We start from the raw sequence: 21,231 nt of genomic DNA on the forward strand, positions 1-21,231 counted from the left end.
GAAACAATTTTTACGAAAAGATGTTTAGACTGGACCGATGAGGAAAAAGTTACCCTGCTACTACAAAAACTGGGTACTGATGAAAACACCAAGTATGCAAATCTAATTCTACCAAAAAAACCGGAGGAGGTTTCGTTCGAGGAAACAATTAGTACCTTGTCGAAAATATTTGATAAAAGGGATAGCCTATTTCACTCTAGATACAAATGTTTGAACATTCAGAAGGCAGAAGCTGAAGACTATCTAGAATATGCTTGCACTGTGAACTGTTTATGCGAATCATTTAAATTGAATGAAATTTCCGCAGACCAATTTAAATGTTTAATCTTTGTACAAGGTCTCACAGCACCAAGGGACAAAGATATACGTTCACGGATCCTAACAATTATGGAGGCGGATCCTAACATAACATTGCAAAAAGTCACTGAAGAGTGTCAACGTCTGATTAACATAAAGAAAGACAACACTCGCATTGAAGAGAAAAATATTTTTAAGGTGCAGCAAGTAAAAAGGCAAGGGACCACAAGAAAGTCCAGGTTCCAAGAACACAGGATCCTTAAAGGATACAAAGACCCAAAGCTAAAGTGTAAATGTTGTGGTAGTTTAAGACACAACAATAAGACCTGCTGGTTTAGGAACAAAATATGTTATGAATGTGGTCTCAGAGGTCACAAGGGAACATACTGTGCCCAGAAGAAAAGACAAGGGACCGATAATGTAAATACGCTTCGCATGAATAAAGAAAAAAGCTGCGAAAGACGGAAATATGTTGATGTTCGGATAAATGGACATCTGGTTACATTGCTTCTGGATAGCGGTGCAGATATTAGTATTATAAATGAAGATATATGGAAAAGGATAGGTCGACCTGAATTAACGAAAACCAGAAAGACGGCGAGAAGTGTGTGCGGCAAAAGATTAGAGTTCAAGGGAGAATTAAAATGCAAAGTGACATTCGCTAACCAGACTCATAAATCCAAAGTGTACGTCGTACCAGGAAAGAATACATGCCTGTTTGGGGTAGATTGGATTGTCCTGTTTAATTTATGGGAGAAACCCATAAATTCGTTTTGTAACGTTTTAACTGCAGAAAAAGCAAACCAAAGGGAAGACTTCCTGAAGGATTTGAAAACTGAATTTCCCAATGTTTTTGCCGAAGGACTAGGACTCTGTATTAAGACAGAGGCAAAATTTGAATTAAAGAAAAATGCCACTTCAGTATTCAAACCTAAAAGGAATGTGCCTTTTTCAGCGATGGACGCAATCGAAAAAGAGTTGGATAGACTTCAACAACTGGAAGTCATTGAAAAAGTTAACCACACAGATTGGGCAAGTCCAACCGTGTATGTAAAGAAAAAAAATAACAGAATAAGGGTCTGTGGAGATTTTTCAACGGGTTTAAATGATTGTCTATTGGACCATAATTATCCCCTTCCGTCCGCAGAAGATCTGTTCTCTAAGCTTAACGGAGGAAAAATTTTTTCTAAGATAGACCTCTCAGATGCTTACTTGCAAATTAAGATCAGCGATGAATGCTCCAAATACTTAGGCATAAATACTCATAAGGGCATTTTTAAGCTAAAGAGGCTTCCTTTTGGATTAAAGGTTGCTCCTGCTATTTTCCAGCAAATTATGGACACGATGCTGGCAGGGTTGGAATTTTCAATGGCCTACCTTGACGATATCCTAATTAAAAGTGAAAATTTGCAAGATCATAAGAAGCATGTAAAAGAAGTATTCAAAAGAATACAGGAATTTGGTTTTAAATTGAGCCCAGAAAAATGCGATTTTTTTATGAAAAAAATTAAATATCTAGGTCAAATAATCGACAAAGAGGGTCGAAGACCGGATCCACAAAGGACTGAAGCAATTGAAAAGATGCCTGCTCCAGATTCAGTGACAAAATTAAAATCGTTTTTGGGATTAGTTCAATACTATGCAATTTACATCCCTAACATACATAATTTAAGAGCTCCTCTTAACGAGTTACTGAAAAAGGGTGTTAAATGGAACTGGAATAAGGAATGTGAATCTGCTTTCCAAAATATCAAAAGATGTCTACTGTCAGACTTAGCATTGGCACATTTCAATCCAGAAAAGGAACTAATACTAGCAACGGACGCCAGTGATTACGGTGTTGGCGCTGTATTACTTCACAAGTATGAGGATGGTAGGACAAAAGCTATCGCCCATGCTTCAAGAACGTTGGTTGCAGCGGAGAAAAATTACAGCCAAATTGAAAAAGAGGCGCTGTCGATAATATTTGGAATTACAAAGTACAATCGATTTCTCCATGGACGATCTTTTATTTTGCAAACCGACCATAAACCCCTACTTACCATATTTGGATCAAAGAAAGGCATTCCCACACATACTGCGAATCGATTACAGCGATGGGCTGTAACCCTCTTAAACTATCAGTTTAAGATGGAACATGTATCCTCAAAAAAGTTAGGACACGCAGATGCATTATCACGGTTGATCCCTAAAAGAAGCGAAAGTTTCGAAGAAACGGTAATTGCTGCGCTTAAAGACGAAAGTGAATGTACAAGTTCAATGTGTAATATGATACGTGAACTTCCGGTAACTTTCGAAAAAATAAAAAAAGAGGCAGTAAATGACATTTTCATTAAGAAAATGAAAAATCAATTGGGATGGATAAAAAAAAATAAAAAGGTAGATCAAACAACGCCTTTTTCCATCTGTGAAGATGTGCTCATGTATGGTGAGAGGATCGTAATTCCACTAACGTTACAGAGGAAAATTCTGAAGGAATTTCATACAGGTCATCCGGGCATTTCGAGAATGAAATCCCTTATGAGAGGATATGTGTACTGGCCTGGTATGGACAAGGAAGTTGAAAAATGTGTCAAGACATGCAGAGGATGTCAATTAGCAGCTCGAGATCCTCCAGTAAAAACGACGCCATGGCCAAAGACGGACCTACCCTGGTCACGTCTGCATATTGATTATGCGGGACCTATAAATGGTTATTTTTACTTGATTATTGTAGATTCTTTTTCAAAATGGCCAGAAATATTTAAGTTTAGACATCCAACAGCAAAAAACACTGTGAGTGCGCTTAATGAAATTTTTAGCCGTTTTGGAGTGCCAAAAACCTTAGTGAGCGATAATGGAACAGCATTTACTGCTCATGAATTCAAAGAATTCTGTGACTCACTAAATATTCTACATATGACAACACCTGTGTACCATCCACGATCGAATGGGTTGGCCGAAAAATTTGTAGATACGTTTAAAAGGGCACTTAAGAAAAATCTTACTACGGACACAGACGAACAATGTATTCAAACATTTTTAGCAATTTACAGGGTGACACCAAATCCTAATAATAATGTCAATTCTTCCCCGGCTGAGCTAATGTTTGCAAGAAAGATAAGATCTGTCTTCGATAGGCTGCTACCAGAGAAAAAGAAAGTTTTCAAAAAAGAAAACCTTAATACCAAGTGCTTCTCCCCAGGTGAAAATGTATATTTCAAAAATTTTCAAAATGGACGAAATCAGTGGGTTGAAGGTATTATCAAAAAAAGGATTGGGAGCATGGTCTATACCATCCAAGGATTAAGTTTTGTCTGCAAAAGACACAGAAATCAAATACGTCCCAGACTGTCTCCAAATGTGGAAGAGACACCAATGGAAACATTGTGCGATATTTTTGATATACCAAAACCAGCGTGTGTACCGCAAACAATGAATATTTCGCCTGAACCGACCATACGGGCTGGACAGAAACCTTTACCCCGGGTAACGCTGACCAGAAGGAAAAGCGCAAGAAAGAGAAAAGTTACCAGGAGATTAAGCCCTGACCCTAAAAGGAAGAGGTATTTAAGCTAAAATCAGGAAGATTTCAGCTTCAGGGGGAGGTGTTGTGAAGGAACATAACTGGCTATACACCGGTTACAAACTGTATATATATATTGGACTGTTTGGCAGACAGCGGCAGACAAGCAGTCGCAGTAAGACGGATAGTCTTACGTGTTGATTATCAGACTTTCTTCCCCATACTTGTTACTATGTACTTCTATTTACCTTAGGCGAGCAGCCTTACGTTTCTGTATTATAAATAAACCCCATTACACATACCACTCGGTGTAACTCACGTTTGTCTTTATTTCCTAAGTATTTAGGAATATAACACTTAGGCACACACAAGTATCAAAATGGTGAACCGTTTATTTTTAGGTAATTCCTAATTTCAGATGCAAAAGAGAATAATAAAAAAAAACTTACGGTACAACTAACCCTAAGTTCAGAGATGGTTGTCTGCTGGATTAGGGTGAGGTTTTCTTTTAATTAGTTTTTAAGCCTGAAATTAGTGACCGCTTTAAAAAACGACCACAATTTGTTTACATGTGTAAAATGACGATAACAAACGTTGAAATATTAAATTTTACAATCAGTTACGACCACCATGCATTCTATTGGACAAGATTTTCCTACATCAATATATATTCTCAATTGTCCAAACTTCAACTCTCGTCTGCTTTTAATTTTTGTAAAGGTTAGTTAGTCTTTACATATACAAATAAGTTGCTCACGCATGCAAATTAGTTCAAACTATAAAATCTGCAATTATGAACACAAGTATTTTTCTCTCTCTGGAAAATAGTCCTCTGATATATGAAACATCCAATATAATTTTAAGCTGGTTTCGTTTTCATCTTTATTATGACAATTTCATTATTTTTTTTTTAAATGTTGACAATCTTTTTTCATGCACTCCCCGATATTATTATTGCTTATTTGTTAACTCCAGGATGAACTCACTGAAAAAAAACGTAAACTAAAAATTATGAATCATCAAATCGATCAGTTGAAAGAGGAAATCCAATCGAAGGAAAGCGGTTTGGTTCAAGAGAACACGGCTCGACTAAGTGTGGAAAAGGAAAAAGATGCGCTTAAAGTTGAGCTGCAAAAGATGAAAGTCAAAGCCGCGGAAACGGATGCCTGCATTAATATCCAGGAAGCGGAAAAAAGAAAATTGAAAAAAATCATCATGGATGCTGACGTAGAAAGATGTCGACAGAAGAAAGAGCTTGATCAGGTAAATTGTTTATTTGCATTTTAAACGTGTTTACTTTTGTGTTTAGCTTTGATTTTATATTTACAAAATCTTGTCTCACAATGTGTTTAGTTTCTCTATTCACATTTACAATTTTTTCTTAATCTATTCCGAATTTTTGAATTTTTGAATTCCTGAATTTTTGAATTCCTGAATTTTTTAATTTTTGAATTCCTCAATTTTTGAATTTTTGAATTCCTGAATTTTTGAATTTTTTAATTCCTAAATTTTTGAATTTTTGAATTCCTGAATTTTTGAATTTTTAAATTCCTGAATTTTTGAATTCCTGAATTTTTGAATTTTTAAATTCCTGAATTTTTGAATTCCTGAATTTTTGAATTTTTAAATTCCTGAATTTTTGAATTCCTGAATTTTTGAATTCCTGAATTTTTGAATTCCTGAATTTTTAAATTCCTGAATTTTCGAATTCCTGAATTTTTGAATTTTTAAATTCCTGAATTTTTAAATTCCTGAATTTTTGAATTCCTGAATTTTTGAATTTTTAAATTCCTGAATTTTTGAATTCCTGAATTTTTAAATTCCTGAATTTTTGAATTCCTGAATTTTTGAATTCCTGAATTTTCGAATTCCTGAATTTATGAATTTTTAAATTCCTGAATTTTTGAATTTTTGAATTCCTGAATTTTTGAATTTTTGAATTTTTGAATTCCTGAATTTTTGAATTTTTGGTAAAAAATTGAATCCAATTCTGAAATTCTTATCTTGCTAATCGCAAAGCTAACTGCGAGGCTGGGTGCAAAGTGTAGTATCTGTTCTGATACTACACTTTACCTTTTCAATCCTCGATTAATGGAGAAGAAATCCTTCTAAACTGAGGCAATTTTTATTTTTGTTCCTATCCAGTGTCCTTCTTTTCGGAGAGCTGAATTTTCCCCACATTAAAATCCGGCCGTGTCTAACTCTGCTCTCGTGGGGAGGCAAATAAATAGGAAAATTTCTAGGTGTTTGTGCAAAATAGAGATCATGTTATCGTCGGAAGGTGCCGAAGGAAAACTCTGTTTTGTTTTTTTTTTATTTTAGCGAAACAGATGGCAAATGTTTAAAACGCTAAGCAAAGAGTTGAAAATTTTAAAAAAGAAAAACAATTCGAATCGAAAACTGTCATCAAATGGTTATTTCAATCAAACAAAATTGCTTATGCAGTTTACAGACTGTGCTGAAATAATAACGTTATTATTTAGAAAACCATTCTAAGCATGGGGAGCTTTTTAACTATTCTGTACTTTTATTTAACTATTTGATAAACAAAAGATAACGTTAACAAATAATAAACAAAAAATAACGTCAAAAATCCATTAAACAAAAGAATAATGTAAAAAAATAATAAACAAAAATAATGTAAAAAATAATAAACAAAAAATAACGTAAAAAAATAATAAACAAAAATAACGTAGAAAGTAATAAACAAAAAAATACCGTTTGCCAATTGTCGGCTGTAGGTGTATCAGAATTTTTGTAGGAATTTTTGACACCCCTAACAGTAACACGAAACTGCGAATAACATATTAAAAAAAAAACTCGTAATTTCTCTTTTAAAAGTGGGTTGTTTATTTTCTGTAATGGATTATACTTCCAAAATAAACTATTAAAGTTGTATAAAAAGTAATAGAAATATTATTTTTTTAAATCTTTTAAAAAATAGTAATGGAATTAATTGATTTTACGAGTTCAGTATTTTTCAATTTTTAAACTTTAAAAATCCATCAAAATTTTTCTATTGATTCTATTTTTACGATATTTTCAGAGTCAGTGTGAAATTTTATGCTCTTTCCAATAAACCGAATATAATATTTTAGACAAAAGTTTTTATTTTTTAATTCACGCCCCCCCCCCATTTTCAAATGTCTATTAAAAAGTAAATAATTAATTTAATCACCAAAGTTTTATATATCACAGATTGAAGATAAAAGATCAATTAATAATATATTCAAATTTAAAACAAAAAAAGTAGTGTTTTTTTAGAAATTTACCGGTAAAGTCCGAAGTTTAAAACCTTTTTTTTTTTTTTAAACACGTTGCTTGTTTTTTTTTAATAAAACCTTGGTCCTTGCTCCTTTAATTGAAAAAAAAATAAGGGCTTGAATTACATTTTCGAGGAGTTATATGTTTGGAAAGACAGAGGTGGAATTATTCAATATTTTTCACGAAATTTCTGACACACCTACGGCTGCTGCGATTTCATTGGCTGAGCATTTCGGCACCTTCTGGCGGTTTACGTAATCTGCCGACGATGATACGGTTCCTATTCTGCATAAATATCCATATCTCATCTATTTTAGAGGCATATAAAGTCAAGCAAGTGTTTAGCATTAATTTTACATTCACAAAAATTTCTCTATCAATGTGTTTAGTTTTTCTATTCACACTTTTTTTTTTTTTTTTTTTTTGCAATCCATTCTGAATTCTTTGATAAAAAGTTGAATCCAATTCTGCAATGATTATCTTGTAGTGATGGGACGATTTTAATATTTTTTCCTGATTCCGATACATTTACTGATTCCGATTCTTTTTTTAATCTAAATATTTAGCTGTGGAGTTCCTGTGTTTTTTCTTTTTTTTTTTTTTTTTTAATTTTCGGAATATCGTAAGAGCCATGTAATATGTGCATATATTTACGCAAACGTAAAAATACAGTAATACACTGGTGTGGTGTGATCTACGTTGGTAATTTAAAAACAAATCATATTTGTCTTTTTATTAGTAACAGCAACGGAAAAATACGTTTTGTAACAAAACTAAAGCAGAATTAGAAGAATCGTTTTTGGCATCGGAAAATAGGCATTATTTTTTTCTGATTCTGATACCGATTCTAATACTCAAAAAATTTCCAATTTTTCCGATTCTCGATTCCAACTAATCGTCCCAACACTGTTATCTTGTTAATCTTACAAATCACTTATAGTCAATAGAATTTCTATTGTTCGTCTCATACAAAGTGAAGCAAGATTTCAACGACATTCAAATAGACTATTGTAATTTATATACAAATATAATTGGTAGAAAAGAATTATATAAAGATTGTATTGATTTGAAATGTTGTAGTTTGTAAACGAGTCGGATTCATAATAGTTAACATCGTTTGCCAGAAACTTCCTTAACTGACAACAATCAAACGGATTATTATTATTATTATTGATATTATTATTATTATTATTGATATTATTATTATTATTATTGTTGTTGTTGTTGTTGTTGTTGTAATTTATGTACAAATACGTTTGCAAATTAAATTGGTTGATAGAGCTTGAACAATACACTGAAGACATTGCCAATGCTGCTGCAAAGAAGGTGGGCTCTCTCTATCGTGCTAGAAAACTTACTCACACCTGATATCTCTACAAAGCCACATACACGGAATATTTTTGCCACTTCTGTGCTGGTGCATCTACTACTAGCCTCTCTTTCTCAGACCATGTCTGAAAAAGAGTTTCCAATCTAATAGGTCCCGCACTGTCAACCAACCTTCAACCTTTGTCTGATCGCTGAAATGTTGCATCCCTGTGTCTGTTTAACAAGTACTTTAATGAAATGAGCTCTGACGAACTTGTAGCACTTGTATCCCCTGGACGTACACACAAGCAGCAAAATCCCACTCCTTCACTGTAGAGTTCGTTAAATGCCGGAAAGATTTCTACTCTAATATTGTTTTCCTACAACTGTTAGATTTTAGAATTCCTTCCCAGGTTCTTTGCTTCCCTAACTATACTTGGTCTATCCTTGGACTTCTATTCTTCCTAATATTCATAACTGACCTCCCTGACAAAATTGTTTGTGAGATGGGTATATATGCTGATGACACCACACTCTATAACAGACACGACAGGAAAACGAATGAACACATATCTAAAGAAATGGCAGAAACACTAGAGGATGACCTCCAATCTGTAGTAGAATGGGAACAAAAGTGGATGGTCACATTCAATGCTGCCAAGACTAAACTTGTTTCCTTCAATAACTCCAAGAAACATTCTCTACCACCAATAGCAATGGCCAAAGACTCTTTATCTGAAAACACATCTTTTAAACTCCTCGGCCTAACGTTCACAGGAAACATGAGTTGGAACAATTACATTGAGAGCATTGCCAGGACTGCTGCGAAAAAGGTAGGTTCTCTTTACTGTGCTAGAAAGCTACTGACCCCTGAAAGTATCCGGTACCTCTATAAGGCCACCATTCACCCATGTATGGAGTATTACTGTCATATTTGGGCCGGTGCACCTGCTACTAGTCTCTCACTCCTAGACAAGGTTCAAAAGAGAGTCGCCAACCTAATAGGTCAGCCTCTGTCCCATCGACGCAGTGCAGCATCCCTCTGCCTGTTCTACAAGTACTTTAACGGTGTATGTTCGGACGAGCTGCAAGCACTTGTACCTCCTCTACGTAAATACCCCCGACAAACCCGACAAGCAGTACAATCCCACCCCATCACTGTAGAGATCCCTAGATGTAAGAGAGCCTTCTACTCCAGTAGTTTCTTCCCCAGAACTGCTAGACTTTGGAACTCCCTGCCAGGTTCCTGCTTCCCCAACTGTACTGACATGCAGAAGTTCAAGTGTTGTGTGAACCGACATCTTGCTGGCTAACTCCCCACCTAGTACCCCTGTAGCCTGTGTCCCTGTTAGTAACCCCCTACATCAAAGTGGCATTGTGCCGTATTTGGAGTGAAAATGCAAAAAAAAAACAACAACAAAAAAACTAATATGCAGTAATTTAAATGTAATGCAAATAGATATCTTACTGTAACCCTGACCCTCACATCGTAGCCCCTTATGTCTAAGCGGCAATATAACTAATTTGGGATGAATAAGAGTCCAAACAATGAGTGCATAAAAATTGGCTTTATTTGAAACGTTGTAACTTGTAATAAAACGAGTCGGGTTCATAATAGTTAATATTACTTGCTGTAAAACTGTCTTCACTGAAAATTGTTCAATATTCGTGCACATGTATTGACTAATAATCTTAATTAAATTCAATAAAAAGGCTCATTGAACGGAGGTGGGGTGATTTTTCCCTCAGCTCCAAAATTAAGATGAGATGAGACCATTCCTGTAATGATCTGTTACCGGTTGAATGCAGTGTAACACTGGCTCTGTGCAGTTCTAGGAGGTCCACCTTCCCAGACTTTCCTTTCTTTGAGAAGGGGTTAGGTTATTGCTAATCGCCTGAGGCGCCTCTGCCTGAGAATGCCGATAGGACTGCACACGCATTTTTTTGCAGGGTTAGAATTTTTTTTTTTTACAAAGGAGTCACCACTTATCAAGACCCGGAGGCCACTCGAGGATAAGGGTTAATAAGCGTACAGTGGTCAATGGGACAATGTAGTAATTGTTAGTAGTAGAAATTTGGTAAATTGGATTAGTTAAGGGGAATGGCTCATCAAGAACTTGTTTACATTGGACTTGAAGACGACCATATTATAATCAGCTGGAAAGCAGGCAAAAGGAAGAGAGTTCCACAGGTGTGCAGTTCTAAGAAAGAAACTTTGTTCATGGAATCTACGAATAGGTTTAGGCACAGATAAAGAGTTAGGAAATTATTGATAGTGTTTTCAGCTAGACGAGTGTTTCACATGAAAGTTTGGCGCCTCTGGGGCACTGACTTTCCAATCGCACTGTCCGACTCTTGTGTCACATTTTTCGCGATGGGAGTGAGATAAACACACCCTTATGCAAACGATCGAACTATTGAAGAAGTAATTTTAAGTATTTTTGTGTTAATTATTTCTGTGTAGTTTTTTTCTTGCTTAGCATGTCATTCCATTACCACACTAACTCTAAACCAACTCAGCTGTATGTGCGTATGCAAAATTGTGAAATATTTTAATGTTTGCTTTCATTTCAAAATCAGGTGATTAGTGAACGTGATATTCTTGGTACCCAACTTGTTCGTCGGAATGATGAATTGAGATTATTATTCGAGAAGATCAAAATCCAGCAGTCAACGTTGGAAAATGGCGAAACGCAGTACAACCAGCGTCTGGAGGATATCCGCATCCTCAAGTTGGAAATAAGGAAGATACAGAAAGAGAAAATGATCTTGTCAAAATCTGTTGGTAATGTCAATGATCTTCGGTAAGTAGAAAAAAAAATACAAAAAAAAAAACACTTTTATTTATCATGTACCAGCAAGGTCACCTGGCATTGCCCGGAGCAAAAGTATAACATATTTCCATTAAAACTTCTGTCACTTCTCTATCTTTCTCTTTTTCCCTTCCCTCTTCTCACCTTCCACTTGCCTGCCAAGCCCATTCGTATCTCTGGACACACACACACACACACACACACACACACACACACACACACACACACACACACACACACACAACTCGTTTTTGTGTATAGATTCAGCAAGGAATTAGTTGCCTTAAGGGAATTAATTTCTCGATTAAAAATATCAGAGTCACTTCCCTTTATTTAGTACATGATTTTGGCGGGAAAGCCAACACCTATACCATCCTCTCCTACGAGATCTGCGCCAGTTTACGTTCAAAGAATGAGTATATATTTTATTTTTAATTTTTGAGATTATTTAGCCAGTCATGAAAAATACCAACTTTGGTGGTATTTGTTTTTTCGTTTTTGACTTTTAGACGGACGTACATACAAAGATAGACGTATACATACAGACAACTGTCCTACATATTATTGATATTCTGGTATAGCCCGAGAAAATTGAGAAAACGAATAAACTTTTGCTCTAACCTGTAAAACCAATTTATATTCAAATTTGTTTACTTTCTATAATATCAGTTTCCAAGTTGTAAGTAAAATAAAGTAAAACATTTTCTTTGCTGATTATTGATGTTTGGCGTGAATGCAGACCCCACCATATTACTGTGAAATCCCAATGGAAAATAAAAATGCAAACGGTAATTTCAGAATGAAACTGATAGTTTTAGTAATTAAGCTATATTACATTTTGTTAAGTTAATGTTGAAAAAGTATTTTGTGCAGAAGAACTAATACGAATTAATTAATTCTTTCTTTTTTCAACTATTAACAAAAGAATAAAATGGCTGATTTGTTTACGAATCAACTAAAATGGTGTAATTTAATTCTGTAATGAAATATTTTTAATGAAGTTTTTACTGAGAAGTTATTTATTTCTTTCCCACGACAGGAAGATATGACATGAGAACTAGAAAGTGGGATTTGAAACCCGAGAAAAAGAGCACTCTGGCCTGCAAAAAATGCTTGGTCAGCCCCACCATTCTACAAGGCAGCTTTGTCAACATTGCTTGTTATGGGCACCTCAAGCGATTAGTAATAAAGTAACCCATTCTAGAAATGTGAAAAGGCAAAGCTGGACCTCTTAGAACTGCACAGGACCATACCTCACCCCAACAAGGAATATATGTTGCTGTAGGGAAAATCGTAACTTACCTGATTAGTGTGTGTATGTGTGGGCTTTGTAGTATTCAGTCACTTGACAAGAAAAAAATGGCGACTCACAGTTGTGTTTGTGCTTTACAATGACACATGTGTAATGCAGACTCTCGCCATTTCTATGTAAATGAGACTATACCAGGTGCATAAAAGAAGCTGCGAAGAGAATGGATAGAGGTTGAGTTGGAAGAAGCGTACCATAGAAAAGGCCTACCATAGAGAAGACGTACCATAGAGACTGACATGTTTAAAACTGACATTGTTTAAGTCAATTAGAAAAACCACGGAAAAGATTGCACAACTTTATTGAAACTAACTTTCAAACTAGATTTACCGATTTGATTTTATTATGAATGAACCCTGAAGGGTTAAAAAATTTTCTTGTATTATCCTGACTCGTTCTCTCCAACCATCTCTGTCAGACATTGCTGTTCGCAGGGCCTTCCATAAGTGTTCTATAAGTTAATCAATGTAGGTGCAACAAGGTATTTCTACTGATCTTTTGCTGCATAATTGATTCGATAGAAAGCCTTCACTAATAAGTTCCGACTTACTTTTCCAGGAGTGACTGACAAGCTGAAGCCTTCTAAATCTTAACGAGATTGAGATATGTGGAAAGACGTCCACATAGACGTTCCTTGCTCGGATATTTATAGTTGATGGCCAATGCACCCTGAAAAATATTTGTATAAGTTTCATCAAGTTATCCTTTTCGCTGTTTTGTGCCCCCCCCCTTCCTCTGTACAAAATCTCTTTTGAGGTTATCAGGGATGGAGAACTTTAAATAGTATGCAGTTCATCAAAAATATTCTATAGAAAGACAACGTATTATTCTAACGTTTAAAGCAACTTTATTGGGCCATCTTCAGCGTAAATGGGAGTGAATTTAAAGGCAGAGAGTAAGTAAATGAATTCATTTGTTTTTAAAGACGAAAATAAAAGGTTAATAAATGCCTCGTTTTCTAAGGAATCAGTCATTGCCTTGGATATGTTCGTGTTTGTTTTGCTCACATGTCAAGAACAAAGCATGTTGTCATCGGCAAATATATGCCCATCTTAGATCCAATTGCATTAGTGAGGTTGTTTATGAAAATCAGGAATAATAAAAGTCCAAGGATCGTCCTCTGGGTACATACATTAACCTGTAAGTAAAAGAGAATAAAAGAGGAGGATTGTTTTTTGTTGTTGTTGTTGGGAAGAGAGAAGAGTTCATACATGATGAATGTCCTGTTTATAAGGAAAAGAAAAATTATATGAGAATATGACTTTATGTACACAGGTGTAGAAGTCAGATCTTGTCTATGTGTGTATGTAAGCATGTATGTGTGTGTTACATTAAGTGTGTTTGTGTGTGTGTGTGTGTGTGTGTGTGTGTGTGTGTGTGTGTGTGTGTGTGTGTGTGTGTGTGTGTGAAGTCATGTCGGATTGAGTACTTTATTATTTAAAAAAAAATTCTTTTTAATTACGTTTTCACTCCAAACAAGGCACATTGCCACTTTGGTGTAGGGAGCTACTATCAGGGGTAACAACTACTGGAGTACTATGTAGGGATTTCGGCAGCAAGATATCGGTTCATGTTACACTTGAACTTCTGCACGTCAGTACAGCTGGGGAAGCAAGGACCTGGAATTGAATTCCAAAGTCTAGCGGTTCTGGGGAAGAAACTACTGGAATAGAAAGATCTTTTACATCTAGAGATCTCTACTGTGTGAGGGTGGGATTTAGCTGCCTGTCGGGTTTGTCGAGGGTGTCTACGTCGTGGGGGCACAAGTGTCTGCAGTTCGTCAGAGCATTCACCGTTAAAATACTTGTAGAACAAGCAGAGGGATGCAACATTTCGTTGGTGGGACAGCGGCTGAAGCTCAGATGCCAGTTCAGGGCCTATCAGATTGGCGACTCTCTTTTGAAACTTGTCTAGGAGCGAGAGACTAGTAGCAGATGCACCAGCCTAAATATGACAGCAATACTCCATACATGGGCGAATGGTGGCCTTATAGAGGTACAGGATACTTTCAGATGTCAGTAGTTTTCTAGCATGGTAGAGAGAGCCTACCTTCTTTGCAGCGGCCCTGGTAATGCTTTCAATGTAATTGTTCCATTGAACGTGACCATCCATTTATGTCCTCATTCCACTACAAATTGGAGGTTATCTTCTAGTGTTTCTGCCATTACTTTAGATATGTGTTCATTTGTTTTCCTGTCGTGCCTGTTATAGAGTGTGGTGTCATCAGCATATATACCCATCTCAGAGGCAATTTTGTCGGGGAGGTCATTCATGAATATCAGAAACAGTAGAGGTCCAAGGATAGACCCCTGGGGCACTCCCGCATTTATATCATATTGTTTAGCTGTACGACCGTCGAGGACAACCTGGATTTTTCTCTTATCTAAGAAGGATTTAATTATGTTAAGTATTCTACCAGTGATACCGTATGATCTAATTTTCCTGAGGAGACCCTCATGCCATACCCTGTCAAAAGCCTTAGATATATCTAGAGCTACCGCTCTGCCCTCCCCCGCTTTGTCCAGTGAATGGTATATACGTTCAGAGATTACAGTTAGGATATCTGCTGACACCAGATACTCTGGGCTTGGGGTGAAGGTTGTAGGGCAAGAGAAAAGTTTGGAGTCGTGGTAACAGCAATATTGTTAATGAGTTAGCTCACTGTGTGGTCTCTTAGCCGAAAATGAGAAAGAAACTAATGTGCACTCCCTTTTATCAGCCCCGGTTGAAGGAGAGGAAAAAATTTAGTATATGAGAATGTGTGTGTATAAACAAATGTTGAAATCAGACCGTGCATGATACATAGAGGTATCATGCCTAAATCGCAAGAATTATGACATGAAGTATATGCCAAACTAAGAAAATATGAGCTGTTTGTGTAATTTAAGAACAATATAGCATTTGAATTAAATTATTTGTAAAACAGTGTTAAGGAGGTTTGGTCGATATTCACCTATGCCTGAGCATAGATAAATATTTCCCTTAACAAAAAAAAAAAAAATAAATAAAATAAAAGGTGACAGTAATTAACAATATGAAAACCAGTTTCAACATTTAATATAGAAATTTACTGAAGAAAACATCACTTTTTTATCCATGTGCATATTGTTCAAGTAGTTATTCTGATCGGCTCGAAAGATGAGTAATGTTGAGCGGCAAAAACATATTTTCCCTTTTCGATGGAACGTGCATGTTTGTGGTAAGTTGGTTAGCCTGGGGTCAAAGCCCCCAGCTGGTTTTCTACCAGCCAGCATGGAGAAACGAGGTAAAACGAGGCTTGATCTTTTATACGTTTTTGGGTGGCCCCAGAAAGAACTAAGAAATGTGTTTTTCTTTGAGCGTTGATTTGACGGAAAGTGGACATCCTGTCACATGTTATGCTCTGTCATACGTCCGCACAAAAAGACAGTTTTACTTTTTATTTCTACAGAATTTGCTTGGTTGTATATGGCAATATGCACATAACTGAAATGTTATTTATTTATTTTAATGTCTCTGGCGTACCGCTACAACAGCATAAGCGGAAAAGACTTACCTGCGAAGTTTCCTTGCCTTAGGTTATATGCAGTATTAGGTTATATGTGACTTATGTGTTCGTTTAAACAAAATACAGTTACACAGAGCGTCTAATAATCAAGTGAGCAGATTTAATGAATTGGAATGGTAAAATAATTGAATGTATTGGTGCTCGAGGAAATTTTCCCTCATGTAAACAACTCTACAGTGTAGACTGATGGTGTGGGAGTACATAATTTATAGGGAGGGAATGCTACCTACTTTAGCAAAGATGTTTGGGGAATGGTAAGAAACTGGGAATATATTTAATATGTTTTTTGTAATGTTTGGAAAATGCTAATATGTTGGTTTTCAGTTGAAAAGATTTGCATAGGAAGTGGTCGGTTGTTTCCCTATAATGTCTGAATTTTCAGGGTAAAAATGGGGGTCATTTTATAGACTAATGTTTGACATTTTATTAGAAACGACTGGCATTGTAATAAATCTAAACAGATATTGTTGACAATAAATAAAACTAATAATAGGAGTTTCTAAATTCTTGTTATTTTGACATGGACTTGTTACTTTTAGAATCTGAAGTGATTTTCATTGGTTGAATATACTTTGAGTTAACACGTTCCTGTGAAAACCTACTTGCCATAGGAAGTGACGAAGCGAGTGTATCGAAACGAACTTGAGAAAGAAAGAAAGACGGTAACTAATTCGAACAATTTGCTTTTTAACGATCTGCGGCAATATAACTTATTGGCTTGATTCTATTTTTTTTTTTTGCATTATTTCCTTTCAAAACGGATCATGTGAAAGTGTCCAATATGTTGAAGTACTTCTATGGAAGCGATAGAAATCGAACACTGAATGCTAGTATCAATTTTATTGTTGAAAGTTTGAGAAATAACAACGTTTTTTTTTTTAGAAGAATTTGAACCTTATAAAAAGTAAATGAAAAAAATATTTTTGTTGTCGTTGAAATTATTTGAATGTGACTAATATTCCGTTTCAGCCAAGAAGTCTCTGAGGCACAGAAAAAGCTGTTGATGGAACGAACTCGCTGTAAAGCTCTGGAAAAAGAACTTGAAAACCCTTTAAACATTCATCGTTGGAGAAAATTGAAGGTAGAAATTGTTGATGCTTTCTGACCCATTTTCATACTTGTCTTGAAATAGATTCTCCATCTTTGTATTATTATTATTATGAAAACATTTTTTTCTTGATAAAGTTTTGTTTCCTGTCATTATACACAACTTGTCTTAAAAGTAATGTGTCAGGAATCATAATCAATTTATTGTGTAACGGATAAAATGATAGCATAATAATTAGTGACCGTGTTCTGGAGGTTGAATGTTCAATAGTCTTGCGGAGGCTCCATGTTTTGACAAGCTTCTGGGATTGACCTTTACTCCTGATCCGAAATGAAACACTTACATTAAATCTGTTACCAAGGTCGCGGGGAAACATGGTGGGATCATTCTACTGCTCCAGTAGATATCTCACTGCTGATGCAATTCTCTATCTATATAAAAGCCAAGTACGTCCAAGGATGGAGTACTGCTGCCATATCTGGGCAGGAGCTGCTAAAAATAGCCTATCCTGCCTTTGAGAGTACAAAATAGACTTCGTAGCCTAGTGGGGGATGCCCTTTTCTCTTCCCTGCAACCTCTCTCCCACATAAGGGACTTTACGAGCCTGTCTTTGTTTTATCGTTATTTCCATGGGAAGTGCTCGTCTGAGCTCCAATCTCTGGTTCTCCCTTGCCAATCTTTCACCAAAAACACCTGTCTAGCTGAAACCACTGTCAATAATTTCCCCCACTCTTTATCTGTGCTTAAATCAAAATGTAAATTCCATGAACAAAGCTTATTTCTTAGAAGTGCACGCCTGTGGAACTCTCTCCCGTTTGCCTGTTTCCCACCTGACTACAACTTGGATGCCTTCAAGTCCAACATAAACAAATTCCTGATAAACGGCCCCCTTAAGTAAGACACTTTATCAGATCTCCATTACTAGCGATTACTACAATATTATCCTATTGATTACGGTACACGCAGTAACCCTTATCCCCGAGTGGCCTCCAGGCCTTGATAAGTGGTGATTTCCTTGTAAAAAAAAAATTCCTTAGTGTGGATAGTGCAAAGAATACAATTATAAATTACTTAAGACCTTTACCCAGTCATGGCTGACGGTACTAAAGCAAGTTACCACTGTGGATTAAATAAAAAGTTCCATTCAAATTTTCATACAGATTCTCAAGTCCGACAGAAATGCAACGTGGCCGTTATGCTCGGACTGTGTTTGTTACAATTCAAACATCTCTCGGATCCCCATGCTGTCTGGCACAATTGGAAGGGAACAAACAAAATAAATAAATTTGACCTGGTTTTTCTTTATTTTTTAACACAAGTCATTTATTACTGTTTTTTTTTTCTCCCTGTCTCTTGTTACCACATGTCCATCTCACCTGGTGCGTTTTCCTTGCTGCTCCACTACATGCCAGCCGTAGACAGCCATTTCTCGTCTTAAACTTTAAACATCCATCTTTTGAAACTGCACTTTTTCTTCTCCCAGACACGTGGTATCCTTTTTTCTTTTTGTTTTCACTTACACTTCCTAATTTGCATATGTGCTTTTTTTCGGCTACTGCTGCTAACATCCCTACAAGACTTTTTCATTTGCATTTTACAGCTGCTGCTGATATTTCCCATGCGCTCATATGCGCTCTGTTACAGAAAGATTCTCAAATTCAAGAAAATGCATTTGAAGAAAGTCGGAGGTTACATCGGCTGAAACGTTGTGAGAATAGCATTTAAGATGAGAACAGTAGTTCGAATAATTCAAATAAAACAATTTATTTCAATTCCAAACAATACATGATTGTTTCCCCTTTAAACGTACCCCTTCCCCCCCCCCCTCATCGTGTCTTATGGATTTTCCCATCCTTCTATGACACATAAATATGCACTGATGACAGGCATATTTCATGATAAACTTTAGTCTCGTGGGAACGGTCCTCTCAAGAGAAATTCAAGATTATTCAAATTTATCAGGTTGATGTGAATGGTCTTGACGATTTAATATTTAATCTTGAAAATAAAAAATTGTTTTTGAAACTTTTTATTCATAGGAATAACGGCTTTTACTCTCTCTATAATTTGATCCCTTCTGCTAACGAGCTTATAAATACCTCGTTTTCAAAATTCTTTAGGTTTGAATGTGAAATACGTATCTAACCCATGTTTAATCTCCTCTTGTGATGTTGACATAAAGCTGAATGGTTTTTTAACATTTAAAATAAGTTATAATCTAAGGGAACTAGGTCAGAAGAATATACAGGACGGCACAAAATTTCTCAACCAGATTCTCCTCAGGATCAGTAGTGCGGTGTGAAGATGAGCATTATAATAATGGTAAAGTTCCTTTAAGAAACAACTCCGTATTAGTAAAATTTATTTATGTAGTACCAAATAACCACAATCCAATTCTTTGTTTCGATGCAGGTAACATACACAATATACACGGCCTGTTTGTATAATGTCACAAAGTGTCAAAGAAAAATCCTTCATGTACATCCATTTTTACCACATTTCCATGCACGTTTGGAAAACGTCTTCTCAAATGCTCACCCCCCCCCCGCCGTTTGTAATGGTCACCATGTCTTCAAAACAATATGAAAATAAATTTGTAATTGAATAAATGAGGTTACAGTAAAGTTATTGCTAAAACCTCATAAGTGTCTATGGCGCTTCTTTTTTTTATATAGAAATCGCCCCAGACAAAGCTTTAAGCCATTTCATTTAAGGAGCTAACAAGAATGAAAAATAATTATTGTAAGATGCCTATTGTCAGCATCTAGTGTTGTGTCAAAGGATTTTTGGTGATGAAAATTTGAAATTAAAATGATTCCATGATTCAAAACAAATTGAAAAAAATAATGATATTTTTCTTAAGACTTTGGTTAGAGAACCAGTGTGTATAAGGGAGGAGGAGTCTGAGAAATACCAAATCGTGATTACATGCAAAAAACAATCCAAGTCATCCTCGCTGGTCGAATATCCGTAAAACACTAGCCATACAACCTGACATTAACGTGGGTGTGCTCCAGAGGTCAATACTTAAACCTATGCTATTTCTGATCTTCATAAACGATCTCCTTGATGCAATCGCGTCCTCAATCAGTGTATTTGCTGATAGAAGCGTAATCTATTTTTAGCAGGGGGGGGGGGACTGAATGCCCAACACAAGAAAGACACTGGCTGGATCCTTGGAAAATTACCTCCAGTTTGTAGTTAAATGAGAATGGACGAATTTAATACTAATAAAACAAAGCTCCTTTTTTTTTTTTTTTAAATATCTATGAGAAATTTGCGCAACCACCGAATAGCAGCAAAATCCTACCTCTTCACTGTAGACGTTCCCAAATAGCAGAAAATATTCTACTTTAATAGAGTTTTCCTTGAACCACTTGCCTTTGGAATTTCCCCTATTCTTCCTGTTTTCTCGTCCATACCAACATGCAGAAATTTAAATGTAATGTGAATAAATATCTTGCTGCTCAAATCCCTACCTAAGTTTTCTACTCATACACTTGGCCTCTATCAAATTAGCCCCTTGTGCTTCAGCGATAGTATGTTTTGTTTGGAGATAACAAAAGTTTAAAAAGTAAGAAAAAAAAAAGATATTATATATTAGGTTAGAAGAAAGACTTTCAAATAGTCAGTTCACCCTTTATGACCTGGTTGAACAAATTTATTTATTCTTAAATAAATGAATAACGTAAATAATGGATATAACGTCATAAATAAAGTGGGGATTTATTCAAACATGCCTTGTACGTATTAGTTCAGTATGTGGATAGATGGCAGATACCTCCAGATTGCAACTGTCCATTGCTTACATTTGGTATGCTGCCATCTGTCTCAGAGAATGGAGGATTTCGTTTGTTGTCATAAACACACTTTTTCTAGCACTATGGATAATAATCAGGGTAAGTTTATGAAATGCCAGAATTCTCAGTGGTAGTTTAACTGTTGAGCTTCATAATTTTTTCAGTTTGAAAACAATCATGGTATGGATAAAAACTAACTAAAATTAACAATCTACATCATAATTCAGATCATAAAGGGTTAAGTTAAAGCAATTGGTGAAAGACAAAACCAACCTACAGGGGAAAGTCTTATTTTATAACCACTTGGAAAAGTAGGTGAACATCATAAAGTTATCTGGAT

At 35.7% G+C, this 21,231-nt stretch overlaps 1 protein-coding gene across 1 annotated transcript in view; it reads left to right on the forward strand.

Moving 5' to 3' along the window:
* Window positions 1-21,231, forward strand: part of LOC145245770 (cilia- and flagella-associated protein 58-like) — a 69,026-nt gene that overhangs the window by 38,252 nt on the left and 9,543 nt on the right. The window contains exons 12-14 of the mRNA XM_080107378.1: window positions 4,778-5,065; window positions 10,955-11,178; window positions 17,013-17,124. Of these exons, the coding sequence (XP_079963504.1) occupies window positions 4,778-5,065; window positions 10,955-11,178; window positions 17,013-17,124 (624 nt within the window). The remainder of the gene's footprint in view (window positions 1-4,777; window positions 5,066-10,954; window positions 11,179-17,012; window positions 17,125-21,231) is intronic.

Source organism: Euprymna scolopes, chromosome 23, assembly GCF_053919585.1.
Source record: "Euprymna scolopes isolate OS-2025 chromosome 23, ASM5391958v1, whole genome shotgun sequence".
NCBI classification, from domain to species: domain Eukaryota; kingdom Metazoa; phylum Mollusca; class Cephalopoda; order Sepiida; family Sepiolidae; genus Euprymna; species Euprymna scolopes.